Raw genomic sequence first — 25816 nt, 5'->3', positions numbered from 1 at the left:
AAAACCATGACACATCCAATTACATGAGCTCGCATCAAAATAAGACATACCTCGGATTGTAACACTGCAAACATTGTCTACTGTTTAAAATGTCCGCGCGGAGAGGCATATATAGGAAAAACTGAGAGAAAATTTAAACTCAGGTTATCAGAACATAAAAGTACCATCAGACTAAAGAATATGACATCAAGTGTAGCTATGCACTGGATTGAGGCAAAACACACGATAGCACAATTAAGAGCACAAGTTGTAGAAGTAGTTATGAAACTGGAGGGCACTGACAACATTAAAAGACTTTTACAAAGAGAAGTGTTCTGGATAGAGTTTTTACAGACAATGCAGACGAAGGGATTAAATGATAAAATAGACATGAGTTGATTTCTGTAAGGTTTGGCACACTAAATCATGTTCTTAATTATTCATGAAATCTGTGTTTACACGTAAAACTATGAAAACATAGTATAACCAATAGGAGACTGTACATTACGCTCATGTTCAAAGAAATTTAAGAAAGCAAGATCTTTGGTTGAAAACTAATGTCAATATATATATATATAAAATGTTAACTTTGGTGTTATCCAATCAAAAAAGGCCAAAATTTAAAGGATAGCACATTACTAATGGTAACAGAATAATACGTTAACTCTGCAGGTTTGAGAATGTTCAAAGTAGGAGGCCACTAAATGTTCTGATCATGCAACTAACTATGGTTGACTATTATATATGATACAATAATAAGTTCAACATCACAATGTACAATATTAAGTTGATGGTACTGATTGAGTGAAAAGTCAATGTTACCTTATGTTTGTCACTATGGTGATACTATAAGTAATAGTATTCGTAAGCATGGGGATTAACAATGCTGAACACGTTGTGAATATAATGCTTAGACAATGCGTACCCACCTTCTTGGTTAAACAACTTGGGCTAGCATACGAGTTGAAGTGTGACAAATCAACTACATATCCCTACATTCCTGAAACTACACACGCAATTAAAAAGTTGAGAGGGGGGCGTGGCCAAGATGGCGGGGTGAGCGGACGCTTCCTCCCGTAGCTCCTCCGGCCCAGCTCAGCCTGAGCCCTGATTTCTGCGCTTCTCTCCCCCCGCGGCTGCACCGCGGGTGAGAGGACTGTGCCGGAGCTCGAGGGGCACATTTTGGTGCCACTTTGACTTCTGTGGCCCCGGGGGAAGTTCCCGAAAAGTTTATTCGGAGATCGCTCCGAGGAGTGGAGCCCGGGTCGCCCCGAGGAGAAGAGCCTGGAGGCGGAGCGTAGTGCGGCGCTGTCCGCGCGCCTCGGCTGGCCCGAGTGCTGAAAGGCGGAAAGCCAGAGATCCCGAGGGAGCGGACTAGACGGACTCCGCGGAGTGAGGTGGCTTCCTGGCCGGTGCCCTGGTGGCGGGCACCATTGCTGGGCGACGGACCTTAGCCCTGCACCGGCGGTCTCCCCCCTCCCGGGGTCTCGAAGGGTGACGACTTGCGAACTCCGCGCCTGGAGGCGCTGGATGGCGGAGTTCGAGCAGTGCCCGAGCCGGGCAAATCAACAGGTGGTGGAGGGAGGCATCGGTTCTATACTTTCAGGACTCGTTACCATTTGAGAGTCGCCCACGGACTTGCTGGCCCGGGCTGCCTTCTTGGGTCCCACCCTCCCGCCATCTTGTCTTTGTGTGGCTGAGCCCAGTGACCCCGACCCGCGCCCTTCTCGCACGGGAGCCTCGGCTCGTCCTGGCACCAACTCATCTGCTGCCCTCCCTGGGAGCACGAGGCGGGAGGCCTACACTTCGGACGTTGCTTCCTGCCCTACTGGCCCGGGGGCCGTCTTGCCCAGGCTCAGACCGCCATTTTGTCGCCTGTGACGCACTACCCTTGTCCTCGGCGAGGGCCTCACATCTGGTGCCCGCGAGCGGCGGCGCTTGCCTACAGCAATTGACCCTGGGCTTTGCCGGGCCCCACGATGACTGGAAGACGTGGCGCGGCACGAGGAGATCGTACTTTGCCGGAAATGCTCGGCAGGACCCAGCAACTACGCGACAGGACGCAGCCGTCCCCGGGGGCCTCCCGGGCATCAACGGATGCAACTGTGGGCGAGCCGCCGGTCACGCGGTCCTTCATGGAGGACTTATTCAGCTCCCTCAAGGAGAAATTTCAAACTCTTAAGACCGAAGTGGCTGGAGAGGTCCGGGAGGTGCGCAGGGAGGTCGAGGGCCTGGGCGAGCGGGTCGATACTGTGGAGACGGCGGCTCAACGTCGCGATGAGGAGATAACCCATCTCCAGCAGGACGTCCTCCGCCTCCGGGAGCAATGTGTCGAGCTCCAGGCCCACTCGGAGGACCTCGAGAACAGGTCCAGGCGGAACAACATCCGGGTGCGGGGTGTTCCATCCGCGGATGAAGGTGCGGACCTAGTGGCTTATCTGCAGGACCTGTTCCGCGACATCTTGGAGGAAGGAGCGGATTTCCCAATCCGCATTGACAGGGCACACAGGGTGGGCCGCCAACGCCAGTCATCGGCACCCCCGCCTGATATCCTGGCATTCTTGCCGGATTTCCCCCTAAAGGAGCGCATCATGACGGAGGCCCGCAGGAAGCAACCACTGACCTTCCGAGAAAGACCTGTGGCGCTCTATCAGGACCTGTCCGCCATCACACTGCAGAAGCGCAGGTCTTTCCGCATCGCTACGGACTTTCTGCGGGAGCACGAGACAGCCTATTCCTGGGGTCACCCCTTCCGTCTTATCTTTCGATGGAATGGGGTGCTGCATCAGCTGCGCTCCTTACAAGATGTCTGCGGAGTGCTGGGCCTTACTGCTACGGAGGAGGAAGGGGCTACACCCGCATGGCGGCGTCCCGAGCGGCGGGGCCGACGGAGGTCGAGAAGGCGCCCATCGTCAGCGCCAGCGAGTCGTCCAGACTCGCCCACCATCAGAGCCGAAATGGCGGAGGCCCTGAGGACTGCGGCCAGGAACTTGCCTGAATCTACTGGAGTGGCCTTAACGGCCTAACTTTTCTCCGGGGGGAGAGGCTCTTAGCTTTAACGATGCTGGGCTGGGGGCTGGGGGGGCGAGGGGGGTGGTGTGTGGCTGGACGTCCACTTGACTGTTTTCTGCAGACTCGCCCATTTGGGCTAGACTGAGACTATGGGGTGTTGTTTTCTGCTTTTTGTTTTGGCTGGTTGCCATAAGGGGGTTTTGGGGGGGTTTCACTGTTGGTTTGTTGTGGGGGGGGTCCCGTCCGAAACTGTCCGAACGTGTACGATGCCGCTTCTGGCCTTCCCTGCGCCCCTGCCCCGCGCGCCCCCTCCGCTGATCCCCCGCCTGCTGCATAGCGCGTTGTTTCCCTGGAGGCGATGCCGCCCCTGAAAGTAGTGACCCTTAATGTTAAGGGTCTGAATAACCCTGTGAAGCGTAGGGCGATCCTCTCCCTGCTGGAGGGGTCGCAGGCGGATATCTGCCTCCTGCAGGAGACCCATTTACTTCCCAGAGATTGCCATAGGTTGCGCTCTGCCAAGTTCCCCACGCAACTCTTTTCCTCTGCTGCGACTAAGACCGCTGGGGTGGCCATTCTTCTAGCCAGCTCCTTTAGGGGGGAGGTGTTATATAAACATGCTGAGCAGAAGGGGAGGCTTTTGGTGTATCGCATGCACTTCGGAGGTGTTGCCTTTACGGTTGGTTCGGTTTACAGCCCCAACGACCACCAGGATCGTTTCCTGGAGGCGGTGTTGGTGGACGTTACTGCCTCGCCCGATCGCCATATTATCTTGGGGGGAGACCTGAATATGGTCTTCGACTCCACTCTGGATAGGTCTGCCCAGCGCTTTCCGCAGACAGGGGAGCTTTCTAAGGCGGTACAGGACCAGATTGCGGAGATGGACCTGCATGACCTCTGGCGCACCATGCATCCCACCGATAGGGACTACTCATATTTTTCCCACGCACACCGCACTTATTCGCGGTTGGATTATCTTTTGGTGAGCGGCCCGCTTCGCTCGGCCGCCACGGCGGCGGACATCGGGGTCTTGTCCCTGTCCGATCATGCGCCGGTTTCCGGGGTCTTTGCTTGGCCGGCGCCCCCCCCCCTCCAGAGGGATGTGGCGGCTTCGAGACACGCTTCTCCATAAGAAATCGGTAGTGAAGCGAGTGGAGGAAGTCATCCAGGACTACCTGACCCACAATGGCAACTCTGACACGTCCCTGGCTACGCAGTGGGCGGCTTTGAAAACAGTCGTCAGGGGAGAGTTTATCTCCATTTCCTCGGCGGAAAACAAGGAACGCCAGCGCAAGAGGGAGGAACTGACGGCGCAGGTTAGGGAGCTTGAGCAGGTCCACCGCCGAACGGGGGCTCCTCGTGTTTGGAAGCAACTGAAGGCGGCACGGAAACTTCTCTCTGCGTTGGATCTTGATCGGGCAGAGTACGCAGCGCTGCGCCTGAAACATGCCTTTTACACCGGCGGAGACAGGTGCGGTAAGCTCCTGGCCCATAGGCTCAGGGCTGCACAGCAACGCAATGTGGTGAAGGAGCTGGTGGGAGTGGATGGGATCCCGGTTTCCGGTGACGCGGAGGTGGCAGATGCCTTTCGTTCTTTTTACGAGGCACTGTACGCTTCAGAACCTTCCCCACCGGGAGAGGCTGAGGCCTATTTGGAATCCATGACCCTCCCGGCCTTGGACCCCTCCCAGGCGGACCACCTAGAGAGGGACATTCACGTGGAGGAGGTCATCTCCGCGATCGCACGGCTGAAGCATGGTAAAGCCCCGGGCCCGGATGGCTACACGGCCTTGTTCTACAAGACCTTCTGTCCCACTGTCGCTCCTCTCCTGGCTCGCTTGTTCAATTCCTTCTCCGAACCGGGTGCCATCCCACCGGACCTCCTCTCGGCGACTGTGTCGGTTATCCCCAAGCCGGGGAAGGACCGGACCTTGTGCGGCTCGTACCGGCCCATTTCGCTCCTGAATGTGGACCTCAAGCTTTACACCGGAATCTTGGCGGCCAGACTGGGTCTACACTTACCAGGTTTGGTGGAGGCGGATCAGGCCGGTTTTGTACCCGGTAGGCAGACGGTCGACAACACGAAGAGGGTGACGCACGTGCTGGAAAAGGCCTCACGCGTCCCGGGGGAGCGGATGCTGCTATCGGTCGACGCGGAGAAGGCCTTTGATAGGGTTCATTGGCCCTACCTCGAGCTGGTTCTTGGGAAACTGGGGATCGGCGAGTAATTCCGCACTATGGTCTTTAACTGCTATAGGAGACCGTCGGCGTCAGTGCGTGTTAATGGACACAGCTCCAGCAGCTTCGCCATTGAGCGCGGCACGAGACAGGGTTGCCCCCTCTCGCCGCTCCTCTTTGCCCTTTATATGGAGCCGTTTGCACAGAGGATTCGCGACAACCCGGACGCTATTGGGGTGAAGATGGGGCAATACACATATACTGTCAGCTTATACGCGGACGATGTCTTGCTGACCCTAGATGACCCCAGGAGGTCACTCCCTACCTGCGTCCAGGAACTGAACGCTTTTGCCCGCGTCGCGGGCTTTAAAATGAACATGGCTAAGTCGGCTGCACTGGATGTGTCGCTCTCTGCCGACGCCAGGCGGGACCTTCAAAGTCTCTTCCCTTTGCAGTGGTCCTCCTCCACGGTGCCTTACTTGGGCATTTTGCTTGCTCCCTCCCTGCCTGCCATGGTCGCAGCTAACTATTCCTCTCTGGGCAAAAAGATCAAAGAGGAACTCGGCCGATGGAACAAGGGCCTGCTCTCGTGGCTGGGCCGTATCGCAGCGGTGAAGATGACGATACTGCCCCAGATCCTGTATCTTTTTCGCGCTCTACCTCTTCAGCCCCCCGTGGGTTGGATACGGCAGACGCAGGCAGACATCTCCCGCTTTGTGTGGCAGGGACGTAAGCCTCGGATGAAGCGGGTCCTCTCCATGCTTGCCCCGGAGGCGGGAGGTCTCGGAGTCCCGGACCTCCGGAAGTACTTTCAGGCGGCGCAGCTCCGGTACCTGGTGGAGTGGAGCCGGTGGGAATCGGACAAACACTGGCTCTTTCAAGACCAGGCAGTTGCAGGCCGTACCCTCCAGGAGGTCCCGTTCCTGCGGTGCATTCATCGCCCGCCTAATCTCTACGCCTCCTTTATCACCCGGGTCCCGCTAAGAGTGTGGGACGCGGTGTGTGAGCTTCGGGAGCTCACCACTTTTCCATCGCCGTTCACTCCCATTGCTGGCAACCCGGACTTCACTCCGGGTCTGGAGCCGGGGGCCTTTTCCCACTGGGTGAGTGCGGGATGCAGAGCGCTTTTCCAGATCTACGGGCCGGAGGGCGTGCTCCCCTTCCAGCAGCTCCGACAGGAGTTTGGCCTGACGGAAGGGGACAGACTGCGTTACATGCAAGTCCGCCACTGGGCTCTTCAACCCCCAGTGCGTGACGTCGCCGCCCGTTCGATTACGCCCTATGAGCGATGGTTGGTAACCCGGGCCTCGGACGCCAAACTCATCACTGATTTGTATAAGTTTCTCCAACCCCCGCCGTTTCATTACCATAACCCGGGGAGGGAGCGCTGGCACAGGGAACTGGGCAGGACCCTGAGCCACAAGGAAAACATTCTCACGGCAACTATGTATCTAGTTTTCAGATACCAAGGGATTACTGATTCGTTTCATTCACATATTTATTATTTATTTATTTATTTAGCGACTTGTAAAGCGCCTGGTGACCCAAGGGCATCCCCGCGCTGTAAAGAATTGTTATCCAGATGAGGGGGAGGAAGAGGGGAGAGACATTATTTAGGGAATAGAAGTGTCTTCAGTTTTTTACGAAAAACCAAATAACTAGGTTCCAGTCTGAGGGTACGTGGGAGGGAGTTCCATCCAGTAGCCGCTTGTACAGAGAATCGTCGGCCTCCTGTGCGTGTCCTTTTGAATTTGGGAATATTGGCTAGGTGCTCATTCTCGGATCGTAGGGATCTGGGTGCTTTGTAGGGGGTGACCATGCTACTGAGGATTGCAGGGCCAGATCCGTTGATCAGTTTGTAAGCCGTGCACATGGCTTTGAATTCCACCCTTTGGCGCACAGGGAGCCAGTGCAAGGCCTTGAGGGCAAGTTTAGCTGACACTCTGGATGGAAGGTTCATGAGCAGACGTGCTGCTGCATTCTGTGTCCGTTGCAGTCTCGTCAGGGTGGCCTCAGGGGCTCCCAGGTAGACCATGTTGCTATAATCCAGCCGTGACAGTACTAGCCCCTGGATAAGTAGCTTCCTGGAGGCGGGTGGTAGTAAGGGAAGAATCCTACAGGTAGTGCGCATGAGCCCAAAACAGGTGCCTGCGGTTTTGGCCGCTTGCGTCTTCATTGAGAGCTCGGGTTCAAGCCACACTCCGAGGGTCTTAATTTCACGCTTCGGGGTGGGAATTTCCCCGAACACGTCTGGCCAGACTGCTGGGGGGATGGTCACCCATTGCTTTCCCAGGAGCATCACTTCGGTCTTTGACCCATTTAGTTTTAATGATGAATCACACATCCAACCGTGGATTTCCGTGAGGCAGTTAGCCAGGTTGTCTGGGTGGTCATCTAGTTGGGATAGGGAGACGACCAGTTGTGTGTCATCAGCGTAGCTTACTATTTTTATACCAAATGGTGTCACCACGTCTTCAAGAGGGGCCATATATGCATTAAAAAGCGTCGGGCTCAGGGAAGATCCCTGAGGGATTTTCGCATACGGCGAAAAGACAACTACATTGAAACAGTGGTGAGAAAAACTGAAGGAACATTTATATTAGTACACCCGGGGTTTAGGCAGAGAGAGTAGTTGCATATTAGCCCCAACCAGAGTATGTAATCATCTATATGTGTTTATAAGATGACGTATATGTTTAAATAGCACAGTATTTATTGGTGGTATTATGTTTATGGAATGTTAAGTGCTCATGGTTATCTGTGTATAAATATGTATAGTATCAAAGAGACAACAGAAAAGTCTATGACCTAATTCTATTAGGCATGACATTTTGATGTTTTGGTAAATACAACTGCACTTTATGATATTGTCAGAATATGATCGAATGATATGGGGACCCCAGATTAACACATTAGTTTAGATACAACTTATTGTGAATGTATACATGTTAAGTAATTGAAAATCTTCATTTGCGGAACACTTCCCCTGAGGAAGGAACACGGTTCCGAAATGCATTGGGCCAGAGACTAAATATGGTTCATTAGTAACTATGGAAGCATCTGAATATTATAGAGTTGATTAAGTTTAATGAAATGCTTGACTTTTCTGCCTCTACCTCCTGATTTCTTGCCTGGGGTACCTCCTAAATGTTCATCTGGCTTTATCTTCTAAATGCATGGCAGTTTTGGTTGTTAAACCTAAATGTTTTACTGATGTGGTTACACCACGTAAATGCTCCCCAAACCTACACTCTTCCTAATTGCGAATTAGATATGTTTCCTCAACTGTTCCAATTTCCTGCTGACCTTCCTCTCCGAGGTTTTGGGGTGGGATGTTCCACGGTCAGTGCGCTTAACTATGCTTCACATCACCAAAGGGATCGAAGGTAATAGATACAAAACACACCTGCTATTTCTAGGGCTTACCTTTGCTAAGCGTGACATTGCCAAGGCTTGGAAGGCGACTTTCCCACCCTCTGTTGGGGCATGGAAACAGGTCCTTGATTTCCCCTTGGGATTGGAGATTCCAATTTTTTAAGGCACAGGGATGTCTCCAGAAACACCAAAAAATATGGAAGCGGTGGGCCGATTATTGGGGTCTATATCTTGAGCCTATCCCCCGGCAATATGTACTGATGGCTTGCCATGAAGATCCAAATTTGGGTATGCGCACTGTGAACAACTGTATTTATGCTAACATATCACAATTGGAGTTAATATCTGATGATGTATTCATGGACATTGCAACACTGCTGTTCTTTGTTTATAATGTTCATCTATGTTTGATTCAGTCCCTTATATCCTTATTTTCTTGACAAATGTATTGTAAAAAGTTTACATCTTTACTAATGCCATGTTATGTGTATGATGTTTTGCCCTGGTTCTTCCTGGGCTTATTTTGCCTGTCAACAAGAACATCTGTTGTGAAGAAAAAAAACAGTTCCAATTTCCAAACTGTCTCCCTGACATAATTCCTCTCCTACCTAAATACTCCCATGGCAGTTAATCCCATTCTATTTGCTTTCCATGCATTCTCAATTTCTAGCCCTGAACCCTTCCCCCCCCCCCTCCCCCCCACCACCACCCCTGCACCTATCAAATCCTGCCCTTTGTATTCCAGATCCCACTAAAAACATATCCTCGCATATAGGAAGCCCTGGTACGAAAGAATCCTAATCATTCAAGAACTTTAGGACTGATCTAAAACATTTTTGGACATCCAGTAATGTCTACATTGAGAACTGTCTGGGAGTAATCACAACTTCCTTTACATTATCTCTAGTCTGCACTGCTATCCCACATATATTTTGCTGGCTAGAGGCAGGGCTGTGCAGAAGGATAGCCCTTCCTCTCTATCCTGGTTATTCTTTCAGGACAATTCTAGTCGCCTGTACTTAAATATTTGACCTTTCAAAGCATAGTTTGAAAGCCTTATGACCTTGATCCCTTTTCCAATGCCCCACATTCTGAAGGGCGAGCCAGGACCTTCATCAACCTTTTGGACAGTTGTAAATGCTATTAGACTAGAATTCTGAATTATCCCCCCCTTCTTGCTAAGGTTTCCCTGGGAATGCCTCCCAACCATCACCAGGCTTTAAACCACCAGCGGAGACTTGTTTCTTGTCATGAATAATTCTTTTTGTTCACTTGTTCTCATTCTAGGGCGGTTTGGAAATCAAGCGGATCACTTCTTAGGATCCTTGGCCTTTGCAAAGATGGTTAATCGCACATTGGCAGTGCCTCCTTGGATTGAGTATAGACACCACCGTCCTCCCTACACCAATGTGAGTGAAATTTCATGTGTTTCCGTCACTGGGACAAGGTTACTTATGTTCATGTTTCTTGAGCATACCTCTTTCTTTATGCTCCTGCATGTTACTTTACTCTGGTACTTTGCAATCCTGTGCATAGTTCTCTCAGCTGCTGCGACTCTACAGCAAGTAAATATTGTTCAAGAAAGTATAGTTACACTTCAGACTTATTAGCTAGATGCATCTTGATAACGTAGAGTTCCATGCAATCAGCAGAAAAAAATCCCCAAAAGTGTCCCAGTGTCTCTTCCTAGCACTACATAGTTTCAACTTAATGTTGACAGGATTGAGGTCTTAAAAGAAGCATAATCTTCGATTTGGATTTCTTAAGTTCATCATTGCTGCAACATTAGTTCAGTTTCAAAGAACAGACTTTTTTCTGTTGTTGTCATGGACAAACATAGAAAAGGCCATCATGTTTTGTGACTATTCATAGATAATTGTTGCTTTTTCAGGGCCTAACAGTCAATCTAGCTGAAGAAATCAAGATGTATGGTGTGTACTTTTATTGTATTTATGCACCCAATCAACATCATTCAGGGAATTTCTAGGGTGAAAGTAAGACCAGATTACGGTAAGGCAGTAAAGGGAGAAATGTAAGTTAAAATGGTTAAAGAAACACAGGAAATGCAATAAAAAAGAGGAGAAAGAAGAGAAAATAAGATACGTTCAAAATAGTACTGTAAATGTACACACATATGCTAAAACTAAATCGTCAATCAAATTCTAGAACACCATAATGGCATTAAGATCTTTTTAGAAAGAGCGCTCTAATTTCTGAACCTAATCACTGAATATAAGATGGCAGATATTAGTAGATTGTGCAGTTGCTTATATTGGGGTCTCTGCCTTCCATTAGTGACTCATTGGGGGTCCACAGAAGTCAAAAGGGTAAGCACCACTAACTTTAGTTTGGGTGGGGCAGTATAAATAATGGCTGACATCCCTTACTAAGTTTCGCTCCTCTGGAAGCTTACATCTCAACTAAGGGGAATGGTCCTGGTTCAACCTGCAGCTCTCATGGAACAGTTATTGTGGTGGTCTGCAAGAAATCCATCTGGCAAGATAGTAGGGTGTCGACAGCAATCAATTTTGGCACTTTGAAAAGTTCTTGGTCAGACTATTTCACAGAAGCAACGTAAGGTTCCCAAAATATACTTCAACTTCAGGCATTAGAAGCAAAAACATGTTAAAAGGTGCTCGGGAATCAATGCATACATGCCAACTCCTCCATAACACACAGATTCGATAATACCCAGACTAAATATAGTATTTGGAGGCTTGCTGGGTGGTTAAAATTCACAAGTGGATCTCGGAAGTGCACACAGAAGAATACCATAAAAGAACAGCTATGCTGTCAAGCTCCAGAAGAGCAAGGGCCTATAGGCAGAGTCAAAACAATATAGCCTGAGGCGTCTTGACACTTTGAGTCAGTTCATTTCTGAGGGGCCGTAATCCAGCAGCAGTAAAAATCTGGGGTAATGCACACCAAACCTCACTTGGAAGGTAGTAAAGAATAAGATATGGCATCAAAAACAGCAAGGCACAGCAGGTTCAATGTGCACTGAGACCATTTTATAGACTGCTTCAGATACAGAGGGAAAGGCGAATTGGTTGGTGTTCCTCCCATGCAGATTGTTTGGATGGGCAACAGTAAAAAAGCTTTCTTACCAAACAGACCTGCTCTTTGGTCGGGGTGTCTTGGTAATCTTTTTTGGCGAACTGTCCTGGTCAGAGAACCATGATGTCTGAACTAGTAAAGCACAAAATACAAGAAAAATCTAGAACCAAGAAAAACTGGTCAAGTGGAGTAAAATGTTACATTAGCTGAGCTGTGCAAAGACTTGGTTGAATTGATGTTGCTAAGCAATTAAAACCAAGCTATGGATGCAGTGGATTGTGTGAATGTTTTGTGAACGATGAATCCGGCTACCAAGTTTATTTTGGCAGACGTTTGGCGTGAATGTACTTGTACGGAGGGGGTGTTTAAAGAAGGTTACCAATTTGTGACTCCGATTTGCACTGGCTGGAGGCTGACGGCTCACTTTTCCTCAGGTTCATGTTCCATACCAGGAGTACTTCAAGTTGGAGCCGCTCAAGAATTATCACCGGGTGATTAGCCTTGAAGAGTTCATGGAGAAGTTGGCACCAAAGCACTGGCCTCCTGGTGACCGTGTGGCCTACTGCTTCGAAGCAGCAGCACAGAGAAGTGTTGATGGGAAGACATGCCCAATGAAGGTACCTAGGTTTCACTTGGGGAAAACCTGCTTGTGAAGGGTAAAAGGCTGGCCATCGTTATTTTTAAAATTTTACTTAACCACATCAGCGCGGCGCAGCTTCCTGCGCCGTGCTGAACGTTCTAATGAGCCAACGGGCTCATGATGGAATGGTTCCGTCATGAGCACAGGCCAACCGACGCTCATGACGGAACTGTTCCGTCATGAGCATCGAAGGGCTTAAGAAGTTTTATATAGCGCAAACAAGACCATTTCTGTTATCAGAGCGCTGTGCAATGGAAAATAACAGAGAATGTACATAAAGTAATACATAGAATTACTGGGTAATACAAGACTGTTTTGGGTAGCTGGGCTTTGTAATGCAGTATACCCATAAGTTGTGGTGAGTGGGAGATCGGCAAGAGCATAATTGGTAATGTCAGAAAGATAAACTAGAGGATGTCAAACAAGCGAAGCAACAAGAGAAGAGTTACCAGGAGCAACTGGATTCATGGTGGTACGGATTAATCGCATCAGTGTGGAAGAAGGCTGTTCAATAATATCATTTTTGCTTCTTTTTTGAAGAGGGTTATTGAAGGGTTGGTCCTGGGCTATGGAGGAAGAGTTTCAAATTTTAGGGGCATTTCCAGAGCAGGTTCGCTTGCAGGTTTTCTTTTTGTGGTTTCAGCAGTAGGGAGTTTGAGCTACAAGAAGATAGAACCAGGTTTAGGGCGGCCAGGTAGCAAGGAGTGTTGTGGTGAAGAGTGTGTGTGTGTCATGCAGGCAATTTTTAGGTGAATCTTTGTTTCATAAGATAGCCAGCTCAGGACTGGGGTGAAATGATCACTTCTTTTTTTAGAGCCTGTGATGAGCCGAGCAACCCCATTCAGGGTAACCCTCAGAGGTTCTAGCTTTATTTTCGGTAGGGCCACAAAGGTAGTATTTCCATAATCCATTTTGGCGATCGCAAGTGCTTGAACCGCTATTTTGAGATCTGCAATGGGCAGGAAAGGGTTTAATCATGTAAGACAAGGTACCCCTTCTATATAGTTCAAGATCCAAGAGTAAGGGGGAAGGGTCAATAACTATCAAAGAAAACTCTTGTCAGACCTATATTTCTTTATAAGCGGGCTCCCAAAGACTCACACTCAAGACAGATCATCAGCACAGACCTAAACTACAACAAAGTATTCCAAAAACATTTTTTTTATTTTGTACATATAATTTTTTTCAATAATTCTTAAGTCTTTTTTTTTTTGTTCGTATCAATTCATTGTTGACAGAATTATACATTATATTCACATTTTGTGTATAAAGGATCAACAACATGTAATATTGTGCAAATGTAAAATCATCAATATCTGTATAAGTTTACATCCTATAGAAAAAAGCAAAATGACATGCAAAAATCTATAAATAACTATCAAAATAAGCTATAACCCATATCTCAACTATCAAACAATCACTTTCACCAGTCAAAACAATCTCTCACACACAATACACTCACACACAGGCAGATGAAGCTGCGTGGGGAAACTCTGATTTCTTATGAATGACATACACTCTTTCATAGTTATGTGGTTTGATTCAATCTAAGGATTGTCGAATGATGTGTTGCCTTTAAGGGGATTCCCATATAGATGGGCATGGTCAACACTCGTTTCGGTGGATAGATATTAAAACCACCTTCATCAGGACCATATTGGTTGGAAAATAAATCTGAGGTTATTGATGCAAAAGTAGGGGTCTGTTATAAGTGTTTTATATATTCAATTTGAGAATTTTATGTTTGAAAGTTTTTGTAGCATTTTTGGTTACATTTGGAGGATAATTAATATTGATCAAATTATTTCCTGCGTTGGATAGTAAAGGGTTCAAACTGTTGATATGGGATGGTTCCATGATGAGTCATAAGTAGAGAGGTGCTGATCAGAGCAAGTAGAAGAGTTTGAGGGCAGATAAAGGAGGGGTCCACTACATGATCGGGGCCAATATGCAAGCAGAAGTGAGGGTTGCTTTTTAGATCTGCTGAAAAGTCCTATTTTAGTTTTTTGTTCTAGTGTTGTGGATAGGTCTATGCCGCTGCTTATTTATGCGGATGGGAGAGGGTTCAAAGGATTGTGTTGGGGGCCATCTTGTATATTGTATAAATGGGGGAATAGTGAAAGGGTGATGGCTGAGATGAGGAGACCCAGATGAGAATCGGTGATTTAAGGTGGCGGTCAAATGATTTGTAAGTTTGCTCCTGGGTTAAACATTATTAATATAAAGTTCATGGGGTTGAATGAATACAGGGAGGGGGAAGTGTCTGTAGAGGGGACAGGCAGGCTGGAACATCGTGTCTGTGGGAGTGTAGAAACTCCTAGAATAAAGAGTAAGATAAGACAATCAGAACAAAGAGCCTTAGAGGAGCGAGGACAGCCTTCCGCACAACGATCGTTAACTGCGCATAAGCCAACTCACAGGGAGGGGTAGTCTGGATCGCCTCACTTGTGTTAAGTGCTTATTAGGGGGAGCTGTCGGATCCACGCTGGATGAGCTCGGCCAGAGGTAAGTGAAGTTAACGTGGAATTTGAACTGAAGCAGTGTAGAAAGACAGACATGTTTATTAAAACGTAACAATCAAATAGGACTAGCTATGTTTATAGGGGGGAAGGGGACTCCTAGAAGTACGCAAGCTGGCAAACCAGTTGGTTTGTTCATGAAGCCCACACCCACCAACCTAGTTGGTGGCATGCTTCATCATCGGGCCCACCACAGTGACACCGAATGTGTCCCGGGTGTGCTTCGACGCCAGATTACTACGGAGCTGGTATATTCGCTGAGTGTGCAGTGTAGTGAGTGGGAAAGTGAAGTTAAAAGCTATACAGTGGGTCCCAGTACCCGAGGGTAAATAAATAAGTTTTAACACGTACAAGCCTACCGCGCGCATGCATGCAGAACACTGCTCCCAAGCACATGCGTGCAGCAGCTATGACAGTGCAGTCAGCGCGAGCGCATCCCTCCCTCTATTTCCACCTTTTCCCAGGTGGAACCAATAACCGGGGCTACTTAAACCCGACCAAAAGGTCCTCACTCACTCGTTCCGGGCACTGCAGAAGGACGATAGGTACAAGGAGGATCTAGACCGGCAATTCAGTGAGTAATTCGACACTACCGCTACAACTGGGGTAAGCTACCTAAACCTTTCTCTCCCTACAGGTTGGATGTAAACCATTACTTTCACTACCTCTTTTCAGGGTCTCTTTCTCTGCCAGGTGACCCAAGGAAGCTCTTTACAGCAAATAGCCTGTGTGAGGATACCAAACTTTACTTACCTGTACCTCACAATGCTAATATCCGCTGTTCTAGCTCACCACAACAATCGGTTCTAATTTAAACCCACGTAGGTCAAACATGACCACACCCTAGCCGCATATAGGTCGATCACTCACCTTATACGTCGGCTACAAAATGTGAATTTCAACATGCCATACTAAAATGACTCTTCCCTGTACGTTTGTCTTTGTCCTTGTTTGTTATATGTAGTAAAGCTAGAGGGAATCCCCCCTCTTACATATAATCGCACCTTAGAGAGTGCGACACATAAACCAATAACACAATCACTATAATTTAGTATTTAATTTACACCTTATTCACATACTCACTTGGTCCCTGAGGAAAGCCAGTTTAAAATTAAAAAAGGCCTGGCTGAAACATGTAGACCACACAGGACGCAGGAGGTCTTAACTCGCACTCCCAACGCGTCTAACTGCCTCTTTATTGCTAACAGGGGCCCAGTTATTAAAACTTATTTATTTACCCTCGGGTACTGGGACCCACTGTATAGCTTTTAACTTCACTTTCTCACTCACTACACTGCACACTCGGCGAATATACCAGCTCCGCAGTAATCTGGCGTCGAGGCACACCCGGGACACATTCGGTGTCACTGTGGTGGGCCCGATGATGAAGCATGCCACCAACTAGGTTGGTGGGTGAGGGCTTCATGAACAAACCAACTGGTTTGCCAGCTTGCGTACTTCTATGAGTCGCCTTCCCCCCTATAAACATAGCTAGTCCTATTTGATTGTTACATATAATCCTGGGGATCCGGACTAGCTTATCTAGTCCTCGCTCTCTACTTTGATTTGGTGATGTTTATTAAAACATCTGTTCCAAATCACCTCTTCTGTTGAACCACATTTATTTTCACTGTGATGTATATTTATAACCTCCTCCTCCTCAAAGTACCTTGGATCTCTGCTGAGTTGGTGTTGTTGATACCTGTCTATAATATATTCCTTTCTACCATAATCCACTAAGACATTTACATGTACTCTTTACTTTTTTGTACTTTTGGGGGTTTTGTAAGCTGGTCCTTTCTACCCCGTGTAAGTCTTGGACACATTCGCCCATTCTGAAGTCTACATTTCTGACTGATTCTCATGTATGTTTCATGCTATTCCACATCTCCTGTGTGGCACTTGTTTTGATTCCCTCTGACTTTTCCGGTTTACTTGTCGATTCTCATGTCGTTTTTGTTTTTTTGTATTGCACAGGATGGAAGTCCATTTGGCCCTTTCTGGGACAACTTTGCTGTGGATTTCGATCAGTCAAACTTATTTGGGGGCATCTCTTTCAGTGCCTATTATAAAGATGAATGGCTGAGGAGGTATGTAAGCCATTTTCAGGCACATGTGATGGACTTTGAGTCCATATTGGGGGCTGGTTGCATGTAGTCTACCGGAGGGACTGCAGAAGGGGGGAGGGGGATTAACTTGTAGAGGATTTGGTACTTAGACCAGGGAGACTATGGGTGTAAATGCAGATATCAAGTGATCATCTTTAAATTGTTAATGCCTTCAACTAACCACTGATCGCAACTGGGAACATTTGTGAGTTCCTTTTGTGTACTAATGTTCAAATTGATGTTGGCCCTTGGACAGATTATCATTAGTGATTTGGATGGATGATTAGTTGGTGTGCTGGAATGTTCAAAGGCAGAAACGCCAATGGGTTTAATTGGTCTGGTAGAGTTCAAAAGCAGGTACTGTATCTAATTTGGTACTTGCATTTTTCTCTGTAGACTAATGCTCTTGAATGATTTATGAAGACCACTCTTTGAATGAGCTACTATTTGTCTGCAATGTACAGCAACATAAAAATACATTAACGGGGATTAATGGACCCTTTATTAGGGGTCTTCCACTGCGCTCATAGTCTTGATATGTTTTAGTTTATTTATTTTTATACTTTTTCCTACTTTTCTGACCAGGATGTTTAAATTTTTCTTGTTCTAGGTTCCCACCATCTGAACACCCAGTCCTGGCCCTTCCTGGTGCCCCTGCCCAGTTTCCAGTTCTAGAGGAGCATCGGTGGCTTCACAAATATGTTGTCTGGTCTGATAAGATGATGCAGGAGGGAAAGGATTACATTCGTTCTCTCCTGGTCCGGCCCTATGTGGGAATCCATCTGCGTATTGGCTCAGATTGGGTAAGTTACTTGGCATAGACTTCTTACCGCGACTCTTATGGCGTCAAAATAGATAACCCCCAGGAAGGTGACGCAGGGTACCACACACCTTTTATCTTCTACAATGTTTTGCAAATTACTTTTTCATATGTGTCTTACAACTGTGCATGTTCCACTCTTCTACGTATCTGTATGGGTGTACATTTCTGTAGTCTCTGTGTCTTTTTTGGCCCTCCAGAATTGGTCCCCTTGCCAGTCTCTCAGTGTGGGATGAATGGATTTGTTACATACGTAATGGATACTTATCTGATTAGACTGCAAACCCATGAAAGGTTACCACAAAAGATGTTCTAATGCGAAGTGACGAGAGAATGGCGGCATATGCCTGCATGGGAAAGCTCTGATCTTGTGGGGGGGATTTTTTACCTTTGTTTCTTAATACCCGAACCACTTTTGTAGTGTGCCAACTCCTACATTTGAAAAGTGCTTTCACCATTGCATTGCCCACTCCCCTGTTGTCAAGATGCCAGTTCATTCACATTATTTCATCTCAACATATCAAGCTGCCACTTATATCAGTTCTGCTTTTGAGATGGTGATCTTCCGTCGACACCACAATGTACATTTCCTCAGCCTGGTTCATGTGTGTTCTCTGGTCCTCCAATTTGGACATGCTAATTTACAAAAAAGGCTTTATGGAATTACTTTAAGAGGCTGGTTCTCTCTCTTCTCCTTGCGTGCACCTGTGTATCAACCTTTTGTTTTAAAATTAATGGGTACTTTTAATATGCATACATAATGTAAGAATATCAACCTGAAACATAGCTTTCTGGTGGCTATTATGACGGTTGAGCTTTTTGCTATCTTTCACATGAGTGTGGTTGCCTTCAGATCCTTTCCCTTTTTGCTCAGAAGTTTTTTGTTTCCCCTTAACCAGGAAAAACATTTACTTGATTACTTCTCATGCCACCAAGAAGCCTTAGATAACATTTGCCATGAAATGAGGAGTTGCTTGTCCAGTCCAAAGTTTGTTTTACGATGAATCAAGTAATCGGGAACAAGCAGGCCATGACGGACTGTTTCAATGACAGTTCTAACGAAGGGCCACCAAAGCTAGCAGATATTCCCTAGCCGTAAGAGAAGATGGCTATTCCAGGTCTTCCAGGGAACAGTGTGTTAGCAGAAAAGTGCAGTTTAAGAACCAGAAAGTCAGCCTACGTTTCTGCACTTTTTTGTAGATTATGATGCAAGAGGTGAGACACAAGTGAAACAGAAGTTCCTTCGAAGTGTTAATGTTTGCTTCATCTCCTGAGGTTGATATATTCTAATATCATAAATTTGTGTGAGACGCTTTTGCTGGAAAAGTAGTTTTACAGTTCCTTTTAGAACCAGTTTCTCAAATTAAAATTTTTAGTTTGACAAAATGCCAGTTTACTATTACACCATGCCTTAAGTTCTAATATTCAACCGGTGTTGGACAGTGGAACTGGCAAGAGGATTTGTTAGATACAGAGTTTCAGGAAAAGCAAGGTGCGAATTGCATCGTCTGATTCAAACCCCTTCAGATGGATTTTAAATGCTGCTTCTATAAATCTGGCAACCCTTTGTTTTGACAGGGACTTTTGCTCCCAACATTTGCAATTTATCACATTGTTATTGTCCTAAGGGCTTTTCCTCAAGACATTGATCAAAAGTAGTGGTTATGTGTTCACAGAAGCTGTGACGTGTGCACCCAGTACGATGTTTTTTGGCAGTAGGTGTGCACAACTGCCTCGGGTAGCTTTGCTTGCTTAGTGGCCCGGTCCAGCATAAGAGTGCAGTAGGCCATATGCAAGAAAATCCACTAGTCATGTAGTGTTTTCTTCCTACAGAAAAATGCCTGCAAAATGGTAACTGATGGCTCCGCAGGGCCTCACTTCATGGCCTCCCCCCAGTGTGTTGGGTACAACCGCCAGAAGGCTGCGGAGCTTACCATGGACATGTGCCTGCCGGACTTTGCTGAGATCTCACGAGCCCTGAAACTTTGGGTGCAGGAGATCGGGGCTCTATCGATCTACATCGCCTCTGACTCAGAGTCATATAAAGAGGAAATACAGCAGCTCTTCCATGGAAAGGTATGTGTTGCTGGTTTGTCTTTTGTTTGATTGCTAGATGCCCATGACTGCCACTTAGTCTGTGAAAGGAGGTTTGGATTGGAGGGGGAGCAGATCCTAGAAGTAGTTCTCTCCATATTGTTTATGAACACCAGTGAGCTCCACATGCTGCTCTTGAACATGTAAGGATCCCGTGCTATCTTTTTAAACCGGCTTGTCTGACCACGCATTCCACCCCTCTACCCACCATCCAACCCTCCCACACACCTCTGCCTTTCAATGTAGACTCACTGTTAGGTCTGCTTGTTTGCACCAGCGGATTCCCCTTTAATAAATGTGTTTTGTGCCCTACTCCATATTTCTTTTAATTCATGCACAATGGATTGCATATTTGTAATTATGGGCAGTACAAATTTCAAAGAATCCAAACTCCTGCCAGAGGATTGCACCAATTTCTCTACAGTCTGATGTACAGCTCTCGTCTGTAGTATAAAAATGACTGCCATAGCTTTATTATAATACAACACAAGAAAAACACTTGTCCTTGCCACAACCGCCTTTTAATTATTTTGATTGAAGCATTGATCTAGTAACTTAATAATGACTATTAGGGATGTGAAACGTTTCTATTACTGTAGAGTCTTGGGTCTGGTGGCTTAATGGACTAATGTGTACTCTGTAGGGGCCTGTTTTTGATCTCCTGGTCACCGGTTCAAATTCCAGCAGGTCCACCCAGCCTTTCACTATTGAGTTGGGTAACAAACATCTGTTATTCAGTGCCAAGATTCTCATGGGTGAACGTGTGCTTTGCAAATATACGATTTGTGTAAATGTAGTTTCGTTAAATTCCTGATTATTGGCCTGCCCATAGTTACATTTCCTACTTTTCTTACACCTAAGGATCTTTTTATTTTTGGTCTTAGAGTGTGACTCCAGTATTTTGCAAACATTTTGTATTCAAGTACTAACCTTGCTTAGCTTTTTGTTATAGGTGCTCTCAAACAGGCAACACCAATAATCGCGAACATTGTACATGCAAGTGCGTACCTTGCTTATTTTTGTTTTCCTTGCTAGGGCTGTGAAACCATGTTTCAAAAGTAAATTGAGAATTTTTTGTACACAAGTTCATACCTAGCATTGTTTTGTTTTCTTGCGAGTCAACTCAAATTAAACTTGGGTACAAAATATATATGCACGGCCTATTTTCAAATACAAACTCATGGTAAATTTAATTGCCTTTTCATACTTTTTGCTAGAAATTCTTTCCCAGAGAGGCTAAAAAAACCTCGAACTTCACTCAGTCTTAGTCTCTATAGGTAATATCAGCCTTAGGTTGAGACAGAGGGTATTTCAGTTAAGCAGTGCATGGTGTTGAATCATTGAATGCAGCATAAGGTACATGCACGCTTTTGCTTGTGCTAAATTGATAAAAGGATGCAGTTTTATTTTTGTGAACAATAATTGTAACTGGTTGTGTCACATTCTTCTACACACCACTTTGGGTTTATTTCCAAAATATTGTTGCAAGTTGAAGTAATGAATTTCAGTTAAGTTTCTATTTTTTTTCACCCCATTCCAAAAAAAATTGGACACACGCGATTGACCCTAGTGGGTTATATTCTGATTCTCCAAGGGGTACCGTTTTACTCTGTTCTGTCAACCTGCTGTCTAGAGCAGTGGTTCATAACAATGGGTTTGGAAAACCTACTTGGGAGTGGGTTCACAACTGTTTTAAAGGTTAAATAATATTAGCAGATTAAATTATATCTACATAAAAAAGATTAAAACATTTTTTAATGTTCCGTAAAAGTGAAGGAATTGGAAACTGAAAATGAAGTTGGTATCCTTAGCTTGATTCGAGGGAGCTGCTTTGGTACAGCCAACAGTAGTATGGACAGGTGTGAACTCAATTAAAGCACTAATATGCACCGACAAATTAGGAGCAAAAAAGACAAAGCCATAGATGGAGCCGATAATTTGGCTTTCTATTTTTTAAATCAATCCAGATTTTTGAACACTCCAGCCTTTCAATTAAAATGTCAAATTTGATATATCTTGTCTGTGTATCTGATGAGATATTTCATTATTTGTTTAATGTATATTGTTTCTGTACTTTTGTGTATTGATTTGAGGTTTAAACTATAAAAATTGCTTAGGTGAGCATCACCGGTGTGTAGTAGTCATTCATTTGTGGTCCCCAGAAGTCAAAAGGTTAAGAACTGCTGGTCTGATGCTTTACACAAACACAAGATTCAGGCAAGTGGCTGGAAACCTTTTAATCTTCAGAGCGGCAGGAGGTTGACTTTGATGTGCCACAGTTACTTTTTTCAGTTCAATCTCCTAACCTCCTTTCTGTTTCAGGTGAAGGTGGTGAGTCTGGAGCCTGATGTGGCTGTTATAGACCTGTACATCTTGAGCCAGTCCGATCACTTCATTGGGAACTGCGTCTCCTCCTTCACAGCATTTGTGAAGCGGGAGAGGGATGTGCATGGGAGACCTTCCTCGTTCTTTGGCATGGACCACCCCCCAGCTCCACGGGATGAATTGTGAAATCCAGACACCACCCAGCGACTCTGGAGCAGAAGGTTCAGTTCCAGGTTTTGTCTCCTGGATCACAGTAGCAAATTGATGTTCAGTGATATCAGTATCTTCTCAGCACACAAGGTGTAATTTGACAAGCATTCCTGATCACACTTTGTGTGCTGGTTCATCAATTGTTTGAATGATGTGTGTGTTTTAAAGGTATTCTGAAATCTCTGTAAAGAGAGAGGCAAATGTTCAGACCACAACACAGCAAACACATTTGAGACCCTTTGGTGTCCATCAATGTTTACCAAATCTGCAAACATTTACCAAGATGTAGGAATTTCAGATACTCTGTAGAGGCCATTAGAAAGTCAGTAAAAATGCCAACACTTTGTGAAATGAAGCACATTTTCCAGGGTTTTAGTGTTGGTACTTGGGAAAGCCCTTGCAGAAACTGTGCTTGTCCATGGTTTTGCACATCGATTTCGTAGTAATAATTCTAAACTAACCGTACCGCCCACTGAGATTGTGGGACCATGGAGGAGAAGCTCTCCTCCACATTTCGGGGTCATCAGCACTTTATCACTGCAATTCATTCCGTGCAGCAGCTATCTGCCTCCTTCATTTGGAAGGTATGAGTGTGGTTGAGGACTGCAAAATGCCAGGGACTTTCCCTTCACCTTGCCTGCCGGGAGGTGAAATGGAGCTGTAGAAATGCAGGTATAGTCTCCTGCAGCCCCCAGGAAAGTGGGAGCTTCATGAATAGAGCATGATGGCTGTGACCTTGAGCAGATGTACATTCCTCCCTGGAACTTAAAGAAAAAAAAATGGTGGGTACTGGGACGATCTGGTATGGTGAGGCAGTCTCCTCATATAACGACTGTCTGACAAGAAAGACTTCTCATGAACAAGTTCTTGTTCTCTTATAGAGGTTTGTTATTGAAATAATGCTCTGTATTCTGGGATCTTTATCATAGCCTACCGAGGAAGGTGGAGTGTTGCAGGACTTTGTGTCTGTTATGCACCTCTTTCACCCAAGAATCCAAGTTGTAGTCTAATAAGATGAAATTCATGGTTATGCCCAAGAAGCAATAACTTCTGTAGCTTTAGATGAGCTCTGCTAATATGATGTGCATTCTCGGAACTTTACATGCAAGTTGTTGTAGATTGCTTATGGATAGTGTATTTATAAGCCATTATACAATGATTTTCAGTGCACTCAAAAAGGACTGTTGCGACTCAAAAAAGACAGTTGAATGCCTTTGCATGATCCATTTTCTAGAAGTGATCCTTGATTTGTAGTCTTGGAACAGATACTATAGCACCATATTGGTGACTTTTGGAACCAGGGAAGCTTGATTCCACTCCTTGCTTACTCTCCAGTCCACACGGTTTTCCTACTTGATCCAGGTTACTAGCGAGTGCTTTAAACGGCCTATATAATCATATTCTGGGGCATTGAAAAGAGAGCCCACACCATGACTTATTCCTGGCATCCAGGGCTCTTTTGATTACAGTCGCAGGAACGGCACGTATTCCATGTTCCTATTTTTATTTAGTCCCTGTTGGACCAGGGAGAATATGGGGCTTTGGTGTAGTCTACCAATGTCTCTTGAAGAGAGTGTTATTGTCCTCAGACTTTCAGCTTTTCACCTTAGAAGAAGAAAAAGCACAGTCATGCAGCATGTGAAATTAAGAACTAATGCTATGGTGTTACCCTAGTATATTCAAAGGAAAGCTTCTGTTTTGGGACTCCAAAGCCTCTTTGAAACAGATCAGGTACTCGGAGAAAACTAACAAACAGGACATGAGCCAAACACACTTTGACTTGAGCATAATTCAGCTAAGGGTCCTAAACCCTGCATTGCAAAGATTTCCTGCACAAGATCAAATCTTTTGGTGTGCCATTAAAGCAAATTGGTGAGGGCAGATTGTCCAGTACAGGTCGATGAGTACAGTATCCATGCCAAACTCTGCTTATCCCGTTAGTAAACGCGTTCCTCTTAGTTGAGCCTCATGTTAATCTACTTAGTATGAATATCTTGAAAATGTAGACATGATATGGCAGTCCTAGATCTCTGCTGAGACACGCAGTCATAAAGATATAGCAAATGTTGCATTATCACGTTTTGTGTATCTTCACAGGAGGAGTGCCTGTTACAGGGCATACCACCAATGTTTATTTGCCCTTGAAGGATGAGTGACCATTCCAGGTAAACACACACCCTGAATCTAGAACAGTAAAAACTGGTGTATGCGCGCTGGTAAAAGTCTAAGTAAATGTTCGTATTCCCACCTGAAAGGTAGAGGGAACAATGTGTATGCCGGGGCAGAGTCACACTGTGGGTAGAACACGAACTTATGAATCTAGAAGAGTAAAAATATGTATATGTGCACCAGATGAAGTGTCCATGGAAGGAATGGAAGAAGTACTTACCTGCTTGCACTGGATAACATCAGATCCATGAATTCTTCGATCCTGTTAATTATTGTAAATTACCTTTCCTGTTTTTTTACTTTACATCCCTGAATATTTTTTTTTAATCAAACAGTGCCACTATTTAGGATCAGTTATTTCTTAGTGTTAATCATGCTGCTGTGACCATTTTATACAAATAATCATGCTGCTGTGGCACCTGTTGCAATGAGTAATTTGATAATGTGAATTTATTTTCTCAATAAAACATTTTGACATTGAGTCATGTGCATCAGAGCCAGACATGTTTGAAACGCCAGCAATGTATGAAGAAGCCATACTGATTATTAAAGTGACTATGAAGAAGGTACTGGTGTGTGAGGGCAGTGCTTATGAAAAACTGACACAAGTGACTTTCTGGAAATGGAGGAAACTGCAATTATGTGGGCATTATGACAAATGAGCTGGCAACATGTTTGTAATGTTTGTGTACTAACTAAAAGTCAATTAGGACTGCATTGTTCTCTGACTCACAATGAGTTACTTGCCATCAATCAATGCAAGCCCTCTGACGACGTTGTGATGGATGCAGAGGGATGTCTGGTATCAATACACTGCAAACTAGTGGACCACAGAAAGAAAAGAGTTAATAACCTTTGATGTCTTCAGAAATTAGCTTAAACTATACTTGTTTGAATAGTTCTTAAATAATTCTCATTCATTCCAGACTTATTGGACCAACAAGTTCCTGGATATTTTTTATTTTTACTAGTACGTAAGCTCTGTATGACTAAAATCGGGTCTACTGAATGACTTGTCTGTAAGCATACGTTTAGAGAACTACTACAAATATCAACATGCAAACACTTCAGACCGTGCTATGTATCACATTTATCTGATTTAGACTTCTATCCGCATATTTCTTACCTTAGAATTATCCTCAGGTGTTAGACTGCATCCGAAAATGTTCATGGGCAGTACCCCTGTGTGCTGGTAGGTGGTGGTGTTCAGCTCCACGTGATGTTCTCCGTGCCGGAAGTGACCCGCACAGTGATTATATAGGCACCACCCTATGCGCTGACGTCTGTTCTTTTCTTTCCTCGCCAGTCAGTGCAGAGCTGGAGATGGCTACCA

The 25816-nt window shown here is 45.6% G+C and overlaps 1 protein-coding gene across 1 annotated transcript in view; it reads left to right on the top strand.

Annotated features, from left to right (window-relative positions):
- POFUT1 (protein O-fucosyltransferase 1) overlaps positions 1-24964 on the top strand; it is a 30532-nt gene extending 5568 nt beyond the window's left edge. The window contains exons 2-7 of the mRNA XM_086932672.1: positions 9829-9950; positions 12033-12215; positions 16735-16847; positions 17476-17668; positions 19519-19761; positions 22102-24964. Of these exons, the coding sequence (XP_086788798.1) occupies positions 9829-9950; positions 12033-12215; positions 16735-16847; positions 17476-17668; positions 19519-19761; positions 22102-22290 (1043 nt within the window). The 3' untranslated portion in view covers positions 22291-24964. The remainder of the gene's footprint in view (positions 1-9828; positions 9951-12032; positions 12216-16734; positions 16848-17475; positions 17669-19518; positions 19762-22101) is intronic.
- The last annotated feature ends 852 nt before the right edge of the window (positions 24965-25816 follow it).

Source organism: Lissotriton vulgaris, chromosome 7, assembly GCF_964263255.1.
Source record: "Lissotriton vulgaris chromosome 7, aLisVul1.2, whole genome shotgun sequence".
In the NCBI taxonomy this organism is placed as follows: domain Eukaryota; kingdom Metazoa; phylum Chordata; class Amphibia; order Caudata; family Salamandridae; genus Lissotriton; species Lissotriton vulgaris.
Note: the sequence above shows the minus strand (reverse complement) of the source record. Positions and strands in the feature narration are given on the sequence as shown.